A 16,445-nucleotide genomic window follows, 5' to 3' on the forward strand; every position below is an offset into this window, starting at 1 on the left:
TAAACTGTATTTTCTTAGCTTAACCAAAGAGAATGTCATGGGAAACAGTGTCAGAAGCCTTGCTAAAGTTGAGGTATATTCCCTCTGCTGCTCTGCCCCATCTACAAAGCCTGCCCTCTGTTATAGATGGAAATCAGGTTTGCCAAGCATTACTTGCTCTTGATGAATCCATGTTGATTTTGCCTGATCGCATTATCCTCTAGGTGCTTAGAAATATATTCCTTGATTATCTTAATGAGCCCATCATTTGTTTTGGGATAGTCCTTTTTCCAATTCCATTTCAGTTAATAACATATTTTAGAAAGAAGTTCTAACAGAGTTGACTGCATAGATGCTTTGTGCGTGTGTGTTAATATGACCTAAAGATTTATTCTAGTTTTCTGATTTGTAGTTTTAGGCATGATTTGACTATATCACTTAGATAAGAGTAATGGACTCTAAAGAATACCCTAAGACGGATGGAAATTCAGGAGACTAATTTAGCCCTATGTTTCCCGCTGACATCATGTCTAAGGACTGAAATTAACTCAATTGCACTGCTTTTAGCTAAAAGCACTTGTGAGATCAAAGAACTTCTCTCATGTAATAGCGATGGGCCATCAATTACATGATTATAAAACAGCAAGTGAAGTCTCTCCTTTTGGAGTTTCTGACCCCTATGTATTGCAGAGGTGGTGCGTCTGGGGAGCCTGGCCCATAGATAAAAACTGACATGAGGAAACCAAGCTATAACATCCACGAGGCATCATGACAGCTTTTTCAAGTTGAATTAGCATGGATTTTGGTCTTTGTGCTTTAATGAAAGAATGACATTTTCCTCCAGAAAGCAGGAACTTTTTACAGCATTATGGTTGTCATATTCCAGCGCTATGTCAAAAACCAATTTCAGTGGAGAATTTTCAGAGAACTCTGCTCATGTCCTTTAGGTGCTGCTATAGTATAAATGCTAATAGTATGAGTGGCTTTAATACCAGTAAGGAAGAAACAAGCAGATAGGGAAGCCATCCATCTAGACAAAGAATTAAATTCATGTATCTTTGATACAGAGGGAGTCAGCACTAAGAATTTAGAAATTATAGAAATATTTCAAGTTAGAAGACTAATTACATAACAGCACTTCCATGGTTGCTAATAATGTTGTTGATGGCAGAATTGCAGCAGTTGCAGAACTATAAAAATCTATCTCTTGGGGATGTCATTTTTTTTGTTCCTTTATCTATTCCTCTCCTTCTCTTGAGAACACACTGATTTACTTTTGTGATAAGCCCATAACAACTGAACGATCACAATGCTGAAATGAGCTTAGCTGGAAGGGATACATAATGTCAGCTGAAAAATAGTGCTTGGTAAATATGTTTTGGCCAAGATTCAGCAGGAGGCAAGCTGTATTAAGTGAGGAACATTTCTGCATGTAGAATCTATTTTTTAAATGGATCAGAATCCAAATCTTTTGTCTTAAGTTTTTTCTTTTTCTTTTTATGACAAGGTTTTGGTCCACCTAGGATGTTAGTGATATGACCTTCACAAGCCTATTATCAGAGCATCATGGAATCTTTAATATCTCTAGTTTCCCAGTGCCTGTCTGAAGCAGGAATCTGCTGTTGCCCCCATTTTGCAGATAGACATTCTAGGTGAATTGAAGCACAGAGAAACGCACACACCCTAGACCCTCAAAGGCAGTTAGGCACCAGTTAGGCAGTGTGAAACTTTGGTAGCTGATTCAATTCGGCAGAGATTCGGCCCGATTCGGTGGCAGAATCTCCAAATCCAAATTGAATCAGAGGACCATTTAATCTTTCCAAATTGAATCGGAGCCTTCCAAATCATTTCGGAAAGATTCAGAGATTCGGACAGACACAGCTTGAAATGTTTTTTCTACATATGTCTAGGTAGCAGGTGACTCGTGAGTGCTGTGATGCTGGGGCACGTGGAGTGTCCCACAGAAGTGCAGGGGACTCCCCAGGCTGCTCGGCAGCAGACCCAGAAGTGGACTAGAAGCACTGGGGAGCACACTGGGCCCCCCCCCCCGTACCCCATTTCTCAGCGACTGGTGCCTCCTAGGTCTGGGGGGGCACCTGGGGTCCCCCTGTGCCTGATTGCTGAGCTGGGGGAGCATGGGGGGGGGACCCCCGTCCACTCCCCGGTGGACCTGGAAGTGGACCAGAAGTTCTTCCAGTCCACTTCTGGGTTTGCTGCCGAGCACGTGGAGGGCTGCGTCGCACTGCTGTGGGATGCTCCATGTGCCACAGCATCACAGTGATCATGAGCCGTGCCTGGTACCTTGAGGTATGTAGAAAAAACTTTTAAAGCTGTGTTCACGTCCGAATCGCTGATTCTGCAAATCAGCACTGAATCTTCAGATTTGGATTCAGCTGAATCGAATCGGGGACAGTGATCTGAATCAACACATCAAATCACTGTCCCTGATTCAGGCCAAATCTGAATCACGTAGGGCCCGCTTTGCACACCCTCACACCCAACACCCATTAATTTCAGTTGCAATGTCTTTGCATTTTATAAGGGTTTGCCACACTTTGAGACCCTCATGCAGGTTATTCCTATTGAAGGCCGCACAGTTAAAGAATCACCTGAACAAGCATTAGCACAACCCGGCTCATCCATGCAGGGATAACTGAGGACTGGGTCCTGCAGGGTTTTGAGCATTTTCAACTCCCACTGCAATTACTGACAGATGAGGCAATCTAGCACCTGAGGGAAAGAACTCTGCACCTTACAAGATCAGACCCTCGCTTGCTTATTCCAAAATTATTGCCAAGAAACTTGTAACTTCTGGAACACAGTATGGATCTTGTATCTGTTATGCTTACATCATGTTTGCAGCCCTTAGTCCCTCTAAAGGCAGTGTAACCTAGTAATAGGAGGTCAAGAATCGGGGAGTCTGAGGTTTTATTCTATATGCTGCCAGAGAATTCTTGTGCAACCTTTGGCAGAAGCTTGCAACCTTTGACAGCTGTGCTGAAATCCCTAACATCCTCAGTCTCCTGAAACAAGTGTCCCATTTTGAACCAGAGGCATTCAGCAACTCTGAAAAGTATGCAGTTTAAGTGTCGCACCTAGAGGCTGACATTTTTAGCCTTAGCTCTCCTTGCTTCACTCGCCCCATCTGGAAATGGAGGCTGCTGTCCACCTTTGTGATATACCTTGAAATCTTAGCATAAACAGTACTATTTAAAACACTGTTCTGCATGATGAGTTTGTCAGAGCTGATGTCAGAAAGTCCTTCCTGTTCCATCCTCCCTGTTCTTGGTGGAGCACCAAAACATATGGCAAATGAAGTCTGATTTTTACTCAACTTTTTCATCTGCATGGGACTTATCTGGGATTGGGGAATGCACTTTCTTTGAACTTAAGAGCCATTCTATGAGAATCTTAATTAGAGGATGTTAATGTTCTGACTGTATTGCTGAGAGCATGTAGCTCCCTCTTGTGGCTAATTAAACATTAAAAAATCAAACTTGGGGGAAAAAAAGAATTATATCGTTTGTCACTGCTGTTCCCAAAGAATAGTATACATGCAAGACCTGAGCTTCTCTGTTCTTCCCATGCCTACAGCTATTGTTTGTCATTCCCAGATGCACTCATGTTACCAGCAAACTCCTAGAGCCGAAATAATGGTGGGGCAATTTAATCTCCGTTCCTATTGTCGGGATTTCGTTTTGCAGCCATGGATTCTAGAAGTGACCTGCATTGGGAGGTGGTACCAATGCAGAGGAGAGTCTTTCAGGTCTTGCCAGTGGTAAAATTGCCTGGATGTGTTTCTTTTTGAGCAGATTTGTAGGAGAGAAGGGCCTGGTCTTGCTAGTTCCTACAACAGCTAGGATTCTTAAGCCCAGCTCTCTACTTCTTGAAGCTCTGATAAGAGGAATGGGTCAGTTATTCACCCTGCAAAATTCAGGTCTGTAGTCACACTGAAAATGGCCTGCATATAAGTTCTGCAGGAGTGGAAATTGCATGTGCCCAACTGATGGCATATGGTTACAGGAGTGTGCAGAGGGACTGTCTCCCAACATACGACAGAAGTGGGACCCAAGGCTCTGCTAAGGTGGAAGACGGGTCATGGCCTGTTCCCGGATGAGTGTAAACAGATTGTGATACCAGATAGACCTCACCCATGTCACAACCTGCTATAATGCTAATTAACCTTTGTCAAGAGGTGACAGGAACTTAAGAAAGCTTCTCATGTTGGTAAGATAGGTGCCAGGTTCCATCATGTCTCTCTTGTTTTGCTGCGGCATATTGGGAAATACATGAGGAACAACTCCTTCCATTTGTTTTCTTAAACAGGAGGAGACAAGGCGAAACTGAGCTTTGCTCTTAAATTTCCCTTCAAATTCTTTGAGAACTGAAACTTTATCTGCAGAAATATTTTATTTCATGTCTTGGGGCAATGTTGTCCTTAGTTAAAAAAAAAAATAAAAAAAAAATAAAGAGAGAGAGAAATTATTTTGAGGTTTAATAAAAAAAATCTCAGTGCCCACTAATCTGCAAACCAGCTTTGCTGAACCCACAGCAACGTGGCAACAAACATGCATTTCCTCAGGGACGTTATTAAACTCTGCATATTTATTGCCTCCAAACGGGAGTAGTTCCAGATTCCTAATGCCGCCTTTTTCTTTCCTGTGCCTGAGCTGTGATTCAGACCAACACATAAATATTTGACTTATTGTTTCTGTGGAAACATTAACAATATAACATTGGTAGAAACAAAAAGAACCTGGAAAAACAGCAATAGGAAGGAATGGTTTGGCAAGACTGTCAGCCTTAAAGAGCAAGATTAATTTATAATCCTCCTAGATTCTGGTGTATAAATACAAATTTGCAAAGCATGCCGCTTGTGACAAACACTTGGTAGTTCTAGAAGTTTACACACGCTTCTGCCCACTAATGCGATATACGTTTGAATAGAGATTTTCTCAAATGAGGGAAGGAGGCTGTGAAAGCCAAGAATATACTCACGCAAAGAGCAGGAATTCCATCTTTGTGACTAAAGCTATTTCCTGGGCATGACACCCAGATGTTTTCAGTAGGAGATTTTACTTGCTTTAACAACAGAGGGAGGACAGCAGGAAGATGGGGGCATGAGAAAATATGAAGCGCAATGTTAATCTTTCTTTCAACTCATTTGAGATCAATAATAACCTTCACCTAAGTAGGAAACACTGCATATTAATAGCTGCTCACAACGAAACAAGTCTCCACACTTTTATCCCAGTCCAATTGAACGTGTTTCTTTCTCCACTTAAATGACAAATATGGATCTCTTACCATTGAGACCTGATGAATAATGTCTTGCATTCAAAACCTTGCCTAGCTCTATCCCAATGATTCAGTTGGTCCAATAAAAGATACTGTCTAAGAAATCCTCGCTTCTTAAATAAAATCAAATTGTAGTCCCTCCTCATTGGGCAAGTTATGGAGCAGCAGGGTAATGGCAACTTGGAAAATAAGTAACAGGGGCCAAGAGGGATACATTAATACTTAGCATTACAATCCTGTGATTAATCCTCTTGACTGTTTCCATATCTAATAATAAAAATGCGCTCTTTTGTTTGTGAGATTGAAACTGTATTTGAAAGATTTATTTTTGAATGGGAAGAAATAAAAATACCAACTATGCCTTTTCTTCCACATGAGGAAAAAGCTAAAAAAAAAAAAGTGTGTGTCAAATTACAGTGTTCATAACATTTTTGATCCGTTGGGCCCTAACTCGTTTGCTTTCTCTGCACAGGTTATCAACAGCGATAGACCGGAGGGATCAAAGTTTCGAATCTCTGGGAAGGGAGTTGATCAAGACCCAAAAGGAGCTTTCAAAATTAATGAGAACACTGGGGAAGTCTTAGTGACACGGGGCCTTGATAGAGAAGCAATTGCCAATTACGAAGTAAGTAGACTTAAAATTGTGCCCTATATCCCATTCGCAGTGTGTCTTTTCCTGTATTTCTGGAGAGCTGCTTTTTTTGGAACTGCAACAGATATGATTATTTTATCACTATTGCCCTTCTCCTACTTCTGTCAAACTTGCAAGTAGTTTCCTTTTGCAGAAACAACTTCTGGATGTTGCCAGTTAGGTGCAAAATCAATAGATTTCATACATTTTCATGTCTGAGAATAATGTTTACAGGCCAACCAAACACCATTGTGCTTTGCCTATGTTAATTCTATCATCTGTGAATTTAGGGGAATATTGTGTGAAAATCAAGCACACAGTTGATTTGTGAAAGCAAAAAAATTCTTGGACAAAAGGAGGTTATCTATGGAAAAGGTGCCCTACAAATAACATCGCATTTCTTTCTTGGCTGGCAATAAAATTAGCCACCTTCTGCCTCATTTACATTTCATCATGTTTCACCGTTAATTTCATGACTATGCAGCTGTTATTTTGCCAAGTGGTCCATAGAATAACATACTAGCCCGGGGCTATCCAGCTTCTGTCACGTGAGCTGCAGTCCCTGGGCTGCATACAATGCAACCTGCCTCCACCTCGCATGGAAAGCTGAGGCAGCAACTCCCTTGCCCCTACATACCAGTATCCACTTGATACCATGGGCCATGCTGCCCCACGGGTGGAGGCAGGAAAAAGAAGCTGGAGGAGTGGCAGGGAGCCTGGAGTCGCTGCCCAGCACAGTAGCAGAAGGAATGGGGGAGGTGGTGGCCAGGCAGGAAATGCAAACCGGGGCTAGGGAAAGACATTCAACAAGCCTGAGCCTGAATTGATTCAGTCTTTGCAGGTTAGTCTAACCTGGCTAGGCTGAACTGGTTTGTAACAGACATTCCCTCTGGACTGAGGAAATTCAAGCATATGCCTTCACTGGCTCAGGCTAGAAGCCGGGGGGGGGCACTAGAGCAGCACCCCCCCCCTTGCACAGTGCTGAGCTGGTGGGGTGTGGCCAGGCCCCAGCAGGACCTCTGATTAGGGAGAGGTGATGCCTCCACCATCCCAGGCTTTCCCCCACTGGCTGGTCATGGGGCAGAAGTATTGTGAGACCCCAGCCCTGGGCTAGTACTGTGAGGTAAGGCGGTGGAGGGGGTGCAGTACATGTATCTGTTGATGATATGGAGCTTTTCAGTCTCCCTCTCCCTGCTTGTTTATACTGTCTGACAGGCAAACAAGCCAGCAGGGAGACGATAACAGTGATTATCACCTCATCAGCAAAACAATAGGCTCTCTCTATTACTTCAAACTCTTCTTAAACAGCTTCTCGGCTGAGCTGTTGATTAGGTCCAAAAAGCACTAAGCGTTCACTGTTCTGTCTGCCTGTCCCAGGGAAATTGGAGTCATACACAGACACCTCTCAGCATTAGCTAGCATACCACATGCCTAGGGTTTGTGGGGCTGGGGTCCATTCTGTCGGAGATGGAAGGGACGGAGTGGGGGATTGGTGCTTCAGCAGCAGTGGGGGGAGGGGTTGGGCAGGGGAAGCCAGGCAGACTCTGCTGTACCTGTGATCTCTGCCGGTGCTCCAGCCAAGGAGCAAAGGGGAGGGGCCAGCTCTGTTGTGGAGCAGAGAACCCCACCCAGCACCAAGCATCCCGGGATGCTGGGGGTGTCTGGTTTATCTTAAACCAGCAAGGGGTCTGGGATGGACATTGCATAAACTGGTTCGACTCAAATCAGTTAAATCTGATGCTACATTCAACCAGGTTTATCTCAAACTGGTTTCAGCCATTTTTAAATTGGTTTATGTGAACTGAGCATTTGTTCTGTTATAGGTTTAAACCAGTTTCTGATCACTTAAACCAGTTTATGTGTAATGTCTGTCCCTAGCCCACAAGTTAATCTCTCCAGCCTGTGGACCACCAGTTGGCCAGCACTAGACTAATCAGCTCTGCTTTCTAATACTGGGTTTCTATCAATAGAGCTGCCAGAGAGTCTTGTTGTCCTGGGCATATATCCCAATATACACGCAGGCATGCACAGGTTCTGCAGGAATTAAGAATCATCACTTGGTTTGCGAGCTATTAAAACTTTTCTGGATGGACATATGGACAAATGACTTGGAAGCCTGTAAAATAGTTTTAGGGCATGTCTTTGACAGGCATGGCCTGAAGACTGTAGAGCTGTTATTTTGTACTCTCTAACGATTTGATTGTGCCCCTAAAAATACCTAATTATCTAAATTAAGTTGGAACCAAAATGAACTAGATTTGCACGGTGCTGCTCCTGCCACAGCTCTGCGCAATTGACTTCTGTGGCCTCACCCGGTGTGAAAAGCCAGTCAGTGTTCCAGATCCATGATGTACGGACAGTTCTGGTCATTACTATCAAACTATTACATTGCTATGGTCCCCAGTGTGTTGTGATCAATAACTGTTGTTTTAGATGCTTTCACTTTCTCCTGCCACTTGAAAGGGATTTCCAATCAGGAGAGAAGCTATGCTCCCTAAATGGGAAAGCTTTAAATTCATCATGTTGTGGCTTCTAAGATCTAAATATAAAATAAAGGGATTCTTTCTACTTTAGGTGAAACTGACGTTCAGTTTTATACTATCTCCTCTCCTCTTAAAGGGATCATGTTATTTAAAAAAAAGAATCTACATAGTTTCACTTTACAGATCCCTTTCTCTTATACCCCCCCTACCCCCACCCCTGCTCTTTCTTGAATTTTTCAAATTAGCTTTCACTTTAATGCAGGAGCAGGCAATTATTTTGGGCAGAGGGCCGCTTACTTAGTTTTGGTAAGCCATCGAGGGCCTCATGACAGGCAGCCCAGGGCAGATAAATATTCATTTTCTAAATTTTTTAGGGAACCCATGGGCTGGATAGAATGGCCTGGCAGGCCACATCTGGCCCCCCAGGCTGCATTTTGCTCACCCCATGTTAATGCCTTCAAAACAAAACCTGATCCGCCCCCGCCCCCGGCCCGGAAAATCATTGCAATTTTTAGTTTGATGCATTTAAATATGAAACCATAAATGTTCCTATCTGATCTGGCAAAGCATATGCTAAATTATGACAAAAAACGATTTCCCCAAAAGAGTCTCTTTTTAAGCAATGCAAATCATATAAAAATAGTGCAGAGCAGAAGATTATCCAGAGCAATGCAAATGTATATTTTAATGGGCTGTAGCTCTTTCTGACTGACCTGTTATATAACGCTGCAGCTCAGCACGCGCACTGAAGTCCTGTTGTGCAAACTGTAGTTGCAAAGTTGTATAGAAGGAGAGCTCTCAACTTGATTAGTCAGTCTTTGAAAAAACATTGAGCTGGATTCAATGAAGATGTATCAGGATGTCAAGAAGGCAGCAGGATTTTCTCCCCTGACGTCCTTGATGCACTAAAAGATGAATTGCTTGAAAGTCTCTTTGGTTTCTGGCAGGTTTCCCCCTGCTTCCCCTTCCCCTGTGCAATATTTATATCTTTTTAAAAGTACAGTGAAAATGGAAAATAGTGTAAGAACAGAACCTCATGAAAAAGGATAAATATTTTTTGAAGCCAGCACACAGTACGGCATGTAAAAAGTGAAGCCCATGGATTTGAGCTACTATACCTGCACACGGGGCTGCTGTGGACAAGGTGTACACGCAACACATTATATTGTATCATGAGCACATACATGAGGGATCAGAACCCTCATGTAGCAGCCGAGAAGAAAGGTGCTGTGTCTTTTTTTACTTTCTGGTATGTAAGGATTTTTTCCACACTCTTTCTTTTATTTCTCAGTTTGCCACCTTGTGTGTAATGGCCTGGGAGTGGAATATCCTATGCTCTCTTCAGCCTGACGGGTTAGAAATCCTTATCTTCCCCCTTCTCTTTTTCCCACTTCCCCCCTGGGGGAAAAAAAAAAAAAGAGTGCCAGGCTGCAGGTGAGGCTGCCTTGCTGTGGTTGAAGCTGGCCCACTATGCCAAGAAATATCCAAGACCCATGAACCTGAGAGGGACCGAACAGAGGAAAGACCATGGCTCCAGGCTAGTGGTTGGGATGGAGACAATCCTCCACTGTAGTCCCTCCCAGTTATTTCTGGTTCAATTTCAATGACTGTTAAGTGTAAAATGCATAAGCAGCTGTTGCAGAAAGGACTGGAACGCCTCTCTTCTTTAGCCAGGGACCCTAGCTGCTAGGCCATACAGTCATGCTTTCTCTTGCACTTTTTTCCTGGCAATATTGCCATCTCCCCCTCCTTTAGACAAATGTAGAAGAAAAGAGCAAGTACTAATATGCCGTTGGTTCCCTCACTTGGAATACAATTTCAGGCTTTGGATTCAGAGTGGAAGCAGGTGTCTCATTGAAGCTCTCACTCAGGTGCCTGAGCTCTAAGGGGAGGTAGGAGGCAATTTCTTGTACCTATTGTTTCCTGTAGACGAGGTCGACTGGAGTCCTTGTTCGGTGTGTAGGTTTTTGAATTACCCTTCTGAAGTGCCTACCTCTGTTTACATGATGTACAGGAAGCCACTGTGCCTAACTCTGGGCTTTGGACTCCAGCCCGGGGGCCAGGCACTGGAAAGTTTGGCACTGAATTGCCAAATCCTCACTGTGACTGAAGTCCTTCACAAAGGCTTCCTCAATGTATTTGCAGTGGTCACAATGCTTAGGAGGAGCTGCCAATGCAGAAGATTTTTGGCTGGAGATTTTAAACACAGACTCATGTAGCTGAATCCCCAAATGTTGATGAGGCTTGTAAATACAATAAGAAAAAACTTCCGTAGTCTCTGAGCACTCATTTCTCTCCCCACTGAAAATATGAAACTGTTATAGAATTTCAGCGCTAACGTCTTAGAAGCCCCAGAAAAATAATGACCCAAAAACAATTACCAAAATGAATGTAAAGGGATCTTAAAGTGATACAATAACCATATACTGAACAGTGTTATTTTAATTTCTGTATTTTAAATTTACAAAGAACCGTACTGCAATGGAACAGAATTGAATATTCAGAGTAAGTAATCAAATATGTATTGCAAATACTTTCATTGTGTTTAGCCTCTTGTTAAAGCAAGGGTAATACATTATAAACCTACATTTAGAAAACGTTTACAGGGCAACTCTTTCATGAAAAAAAAATCAGTAAAACCAAGACAGGAGAATCTATAGAAGCAGATCTTCTGCAGTATGTACCATTAAGAAAACCTGTAAATGGCAGTTCAGTTGACTCCAGTATTTGTATTTATCCCAAGAGCTCAGAAAGTACTCCATAACCATTGACTTCAATGTGAGAAGAACTATACAATGAGCCCTTTAGAAAACCGTATCCTTATGTGGATAACATTCTTTAGGTGCTATATACTAGGGGTGTGCAAACCAGGCCCTATTTAATTTGCATTCGAATTCAGCCCAAATCCGGGGCAGTGATTCAATTCATTGATTTGGATCACTGTCCCCGATCCAATTCGGTCGAATCCCAGGTGCCCCCCCAGACCCAGGAGGCAACAGTTGCCAAGCCGGTGGAGCACGGGGAATGTGGGTGGTCCCCAGCGCACTCCCTGGCGGACCTGGAAGTGGAATGGAAGTGCTTGTGGTCCGCTTCCAGGTCTGCTGGGGAGCCTCCCCACACTCCTGTGGGACGCTCCATGCGCCTCACCATGACAGGATTCACGAACCCCCTGGTACCTTGAGGTATGTAGAAAAAACTTTTAAAGCTGTGTCTGTCCAAACTGCCAAATCTTTCTGAACCTCTCTGAATTGATTCAGTGGGTTCCAATTTGATTCAAAGAGATTAAAGGGTCATCGGATTCGGAGATTCAGCCACCAAATTGGGCTGAATCTCCACCAAATCAAATCAGGGACTGAAGCTTCACACAGCCCTGCTGTCTACACAAATTAGACAGTCTAAGGATTGTTGTTTTTACGATGCACCTTATGGGGGAAGGGGGTATTTCCATCAGAACTGAGTCCTGCCACGCTTTCTTTGGATGCTTCTAATTGACCGGTATCCACAGTTAATTAAAGGCACAGGTAGCCTGACTCAGCTGCCGTCAAGACAAGAAGCGCAATATTTGGTGAGTACAGCTTGCCTGTTTGAAAATATACCTATTTATATGCAGCAAACTTGTGCAGCCTGTTGACTCAGGGTGAAATTGCCCTCTGCACACAGACTTAGCACACGGGCTATGCACCACTAAGTCCCAATTAAACTTTCAGCTCTGTCTGTTCATGGTATTTGCAATATTTCATATGCTTAGATTTATAAACTTCCCTCGGGGTTTTGGTAGGGTGTAAGTGATGCATGCTCCTTGTGCTGGCCTAATGTGCAGAGGGGAATTTCAGCCTAGCAGCAATTTGAAGTCTATTTACAATCTCTTTCTCTCTTGAGATTTTTTTTTCTTCCCCTATTTTCATTAGTTTTTACTCAAAGGGTTAATAGCATTTTAGAATAGAGTGAAAGTCGCTGGCTCAGTCTGGGACCTTTGCTAAAGAGCGGTGCACTGTAGTTTAGTTTTCTTGTTTGATAGCAGTAAATCAGCAGTCATGAAAGAGTGGAGGCTGATACCTCACTCGCATTGAAATACACTTGTGATTACCACTAGTTTGATTGCTTTGAGCAACGCATTGGAATTAGCTAAATGATTCCTAAACATCCCAAATTGTGAAATTCTAGAAATAATATTAGTACCAGTAATGATTCGTTCCCTTAGTGACCCTGCTGTAGTCCCTTAAGCGTTTGCAAGTATGACAGCTTTTGTTGAAAAAAAAAAAAAAAAAATCATGTCAGTTAAACTTGAGAGAGAGAATGCAGTTCCACAAGCCAGTGCATGGGGTTTTCTGTTAGCATTTACCTGTCACAGCATGAACAATCATGATGAAATTGTGCTTCCTAAAGGAAATTTATCTGTCAGGCAGCATGGGACCAACTGGCCATGTTCATTTTGAGGCAGCACTTTTCTAAGAACAGGTGTTAGGTGTGATAGACAGGATTACCAGACATAGCTGAAAGGGGTCAGGTGGTTGCTTGATGCAAACTGAAGTTGTATAAAGGTGGGAGGAGGTCAGCTGGGGTGGGAAGTCTGTAGGTTTTTGTGGCAGGCCAAGGCGCAGGGGGCTCCCAGTTAAAGTGCCTGCAGGAAGACTGGCAAAGAGCTACTAGAAGTAAGGCGTCTCTGGCAGAAAGGCCTTAGGTGAAGGCAAAGGTAGCTCTTGGATTTGTGTCGACCAGTTTTATTTGGGAGCTTGCTGAAGACTGTCAGTGCAGGCAGTAAATAGTGCCCTCAAGAAAGGGTCTGAACAGACTCTGGGTGTGGTGTTTAAATCTTCCTGGGCCAGTGAGATAAGCTTGCAGCCTACAGCTCTTTATTTACTATGATGGAGAGGCATTCAGCTCTGAGAATACGCTCTTGGAACTAACGTCTTTAATTTTCTTTTACGGTCTGAATGCTCTCAGTCAGGCTGGCTGGGAATGTTTTAACACAATGTTTTTGTTTGAAAATGCAGATTTGTCAAAACGGAAACCTTTTGCTTGAATGTTTCTCAAGCCCAGGGGGGAACTGGTCCAAACTAGATAGGCTGCTACCCCATAGCATTAATAACACAGTGGGCATGTCTACATGGGCAATTTAATGCTATTTGGCTTTACTCTGTAGTAAATTTACTGCACAGTAGATTAATTTACTGAGCAGTAAGCACCTGCATGTGTGGACAGTGATGCTTTACTGTGCAGTAGATTAGTTTACTGCGCAGTAAAACAACTTGTGTAGACACGGCCAATGATGTATACTCATGTGGGAGAAAAGAGGCCCAGATTCAAGTCACTGACCTGAATTGGGTAGTTTAGGGAATGTCTTAACAGCTAAGCCCTTGGGATGCCTTCCCCTTTCTGTTTGTGATTTGGGGTGGTGGGGGTGGTCTCCGTTTTGTCCAGTGGTGGGAGAAGGTAGTATTCTACATCTAAGTTGATAAGCATTACCAGGAAATTTTGAGAGGTCATTTTTTTTTCTTAGAAATCCATACAGAACTCATCCTTGAGCTGCAGCTGGAGAACATCTATGTGACAACCATCATTAGACTAAAGAAAGAAATGCATCTCTACAGCTCTCTAGAGCTAAATTCCAAAAGGGAAGAGGTGCCATTCACAAAATTTTCCCACGATACTTGATTTGGAACAGGGCTCTTACCCCTAAGCCAAAGAAAGACTTGAACGCTATTCTCCTTCATTCTTGTTAAGTGCTTGAAATGCAGGTCTACCTGGCACGGAGTGAGCCCCACTGTTGTCTCCCCTATTATGTAGAGGGTGCCTGAACCCCTTCTTTTCTATATTCAGCTAAACACATTAGTCAGATTTGTGAGTAATTTCCAGTGGATAAAAATACAAATTCTTCAGCTAATCAACTCAGTGTGAGCGTGTATGTGTTTTTAAAAGTGACCAGCCTTTATTACACTTGTTGTTTGTACAGTAGTAGTACCCAAGTCCCTACATGGGATTTGAGTTCTCCTGTGCTAAGTACTAGAGCTCCGCGAAATGGGCCCTATTTGATTTGGATTCAGATATGGTCTGAATCGGGGACAGTGATTCGATCCATTGATTCGGATCAGTGTCCTTGATTCAAGTCAGCCAAATCCAAATCTAAAGATTTGATGCTGATTCGGCAAATCAGTGATTTGGACACAGCTTTAAAAGTTTCTTTTCTACATACCTTAAGGTAGCAGTGATTAATGTGGCTCGTGATTGCTGCAGTGCTTTGGTGCATAGAGGGTCCCAAAGAGCGATCGGGTACTTCCGGTCCACTTCTGGGTCTGCCAGGGAGTGTGCTGGGGGGCCCTCTATGCCCCCCTGGCTTGGCGATCGGCTGCAGGGGGACCCCGGGTGCCCCCCCAGACCAGGAGGCACCAGTTGCAGAGCCAGGGGGGGACATGGTGCCCTCTCCCTCCCCGCCCACATGCTCCCTGGTGGACCAGGGAGTGGACCGGAAGTGCTTCTGGTCCACTTCCTGGTCTGCTGTCAAACACACTGGGGAGCCCTCCCACGCTTCTGTGGGATGCTGCATCTGCTCCAGCACTGTAGCATTCAGAGCCCCTGGTACCTAGAGGTATGTAGAAAAAAACATTTAAAACATTTACGTCCGAATCACCAAATCTCTCCGAATTGATTTGGAGAGCTGAAAGGGTCCTCTGATTCAGTTTGGATTCTGAGATTTGGTCACCGAATCAGGCCAAATCTCTGCCAAATCGAATCATGGACCGAAGCTTCACACAGCCCTACTAAGTACCATACAAATAGTTAGGACAACAGGGCCTCTTCCCAAATAGTTTACAAAGGAGGCCCAAATTCAAAGTGGAATGTCAGTTAAGTCTTAGGTATGCATTCAGCTTGTCCAAAACCTCCTAAGCTATGTGTGTGTCTCAGATTCTTCATCCAAACCAGATCTAACCCAGACTCAAACCAGATTCAGGGTTGGGTATTTAAATCCAAATTCTGTAAAAATGTCATAGGCTCAGGTGTGGGAGCTTGGTTGGGATACTCCTTTTCTCCTCCGTGATCTTGATAATACTTTTGCAAGATGTAGACTATATTTATTTTTAGGCTCCAATTAGATTCAGGATGCAACCAATTTATCGAGCTGGATGTATGCATTTGGATCTAACAGTCCTTCAGAAAATGATTCCATTGAGCTTCTAGTACTGTTTTGGTTCTAGGATGTAGAAGATCAAGCTCTTCTACCTCCCCCCTTTAATGAGATGATCTTGCAGGAGATCTTGTCGCTAGGTGAGGAAAGAGCTTGGAAGCTCTGTTCATTTCAGATAAGCACCCAGAAATGCAGCACCATCTGTCTTAGTTCTTTATATCTGCCCATTTCCATGTGGCATCCCACAGTTGCTCATATTTTTATTTTCACAATACTCCTGTGAGTTGGGGAAGTACCTTTAACTCTATTTTATAGATATGGAACTGAGGCACAGCAAGAGAAAGTGAGTTTTGATAACTATCACACGCAGATAGCAAAGACAAGTGGACATGAACTCGGCCCTAGGCTAGTGCTCTAAGCCTTAACCAGCCTTCCAAAGACGGCAAGGGTTTTCAACATCTGCAACACTGGAGGACGTACCTGAAACATCTCTTTCATAAGATATTCATACTTAGCAAACAGGCTAATGAGTGAACCAGTATGTATGTTGCCACAATGCAAGACAGGCTAGGAGTATATAATTAGTTTTTCTCCTAGTATTAAGGCATTTCTAATATTTGTTCTATTTGAAAGAAGGAAGTATAAATGTGCCAAGTAGTGATGACAGTGTTTGGCATAGTCCTTTTCCCAAGCTTTTTGTTTTCTTTCTTTTCCATCCAGGTTCAGTTTGAAATTAAGATGGGCCTCAATTGTACCCTGGGTTTAGTATCCTGGGATGAAACTCTGGTCCCATAAGTTTTTTCAACTGGGTTGATGAGGCTGGGTATCATCCCAAGTGTCTGGTTCAGCTATTACAAAATGAAAAATGGTTACAAATGTCCAGATTCAAACTTTGTTAATATTTCTGGTAGAGTTAAGATCAAGCAGTCCT

General features: G+C 43.3%; 1 protein-coding gene across 2 annotated transcripts in view; it reads left to right on the forward strand.

The window, feature by feature from the left end:
• CDH13 (cadherin 13) overlaps positions 1 to 16,445 on the forward strand; it is a 788,124-nt gene that overhangs the window by 346,423 nt on the left and 425,256 nt on the right. For both annotated transcript variants that reach the window (XM_019488228.2, XM_006268561.4), the window contains exon 5: positions 5,750 to 5,902. In XM_019488228.2, coding sequence (XP_019343773.1) covers positions 5,750 to 5,902 — 153 coding nt within the window. The remainder of the gene's footprint in view (positions 1 to 5,749; positions 5,903 to 16,445) is intronic.

The sequence above is a fragment of the Alligator mississippiensis genome, chromosome 10 (assembly GCF_030867095.1).
Source record: "Alligator mississippiensis isolate rAllMis1 chromosome 10, rAllMis1, whole genome shotgun sequence".
Lineage (NCBI taxonomy): Eukaryota > Metazoa > Chordata > Crocodylia > Alligatoridae > Alligator > Alligator mississippiensis.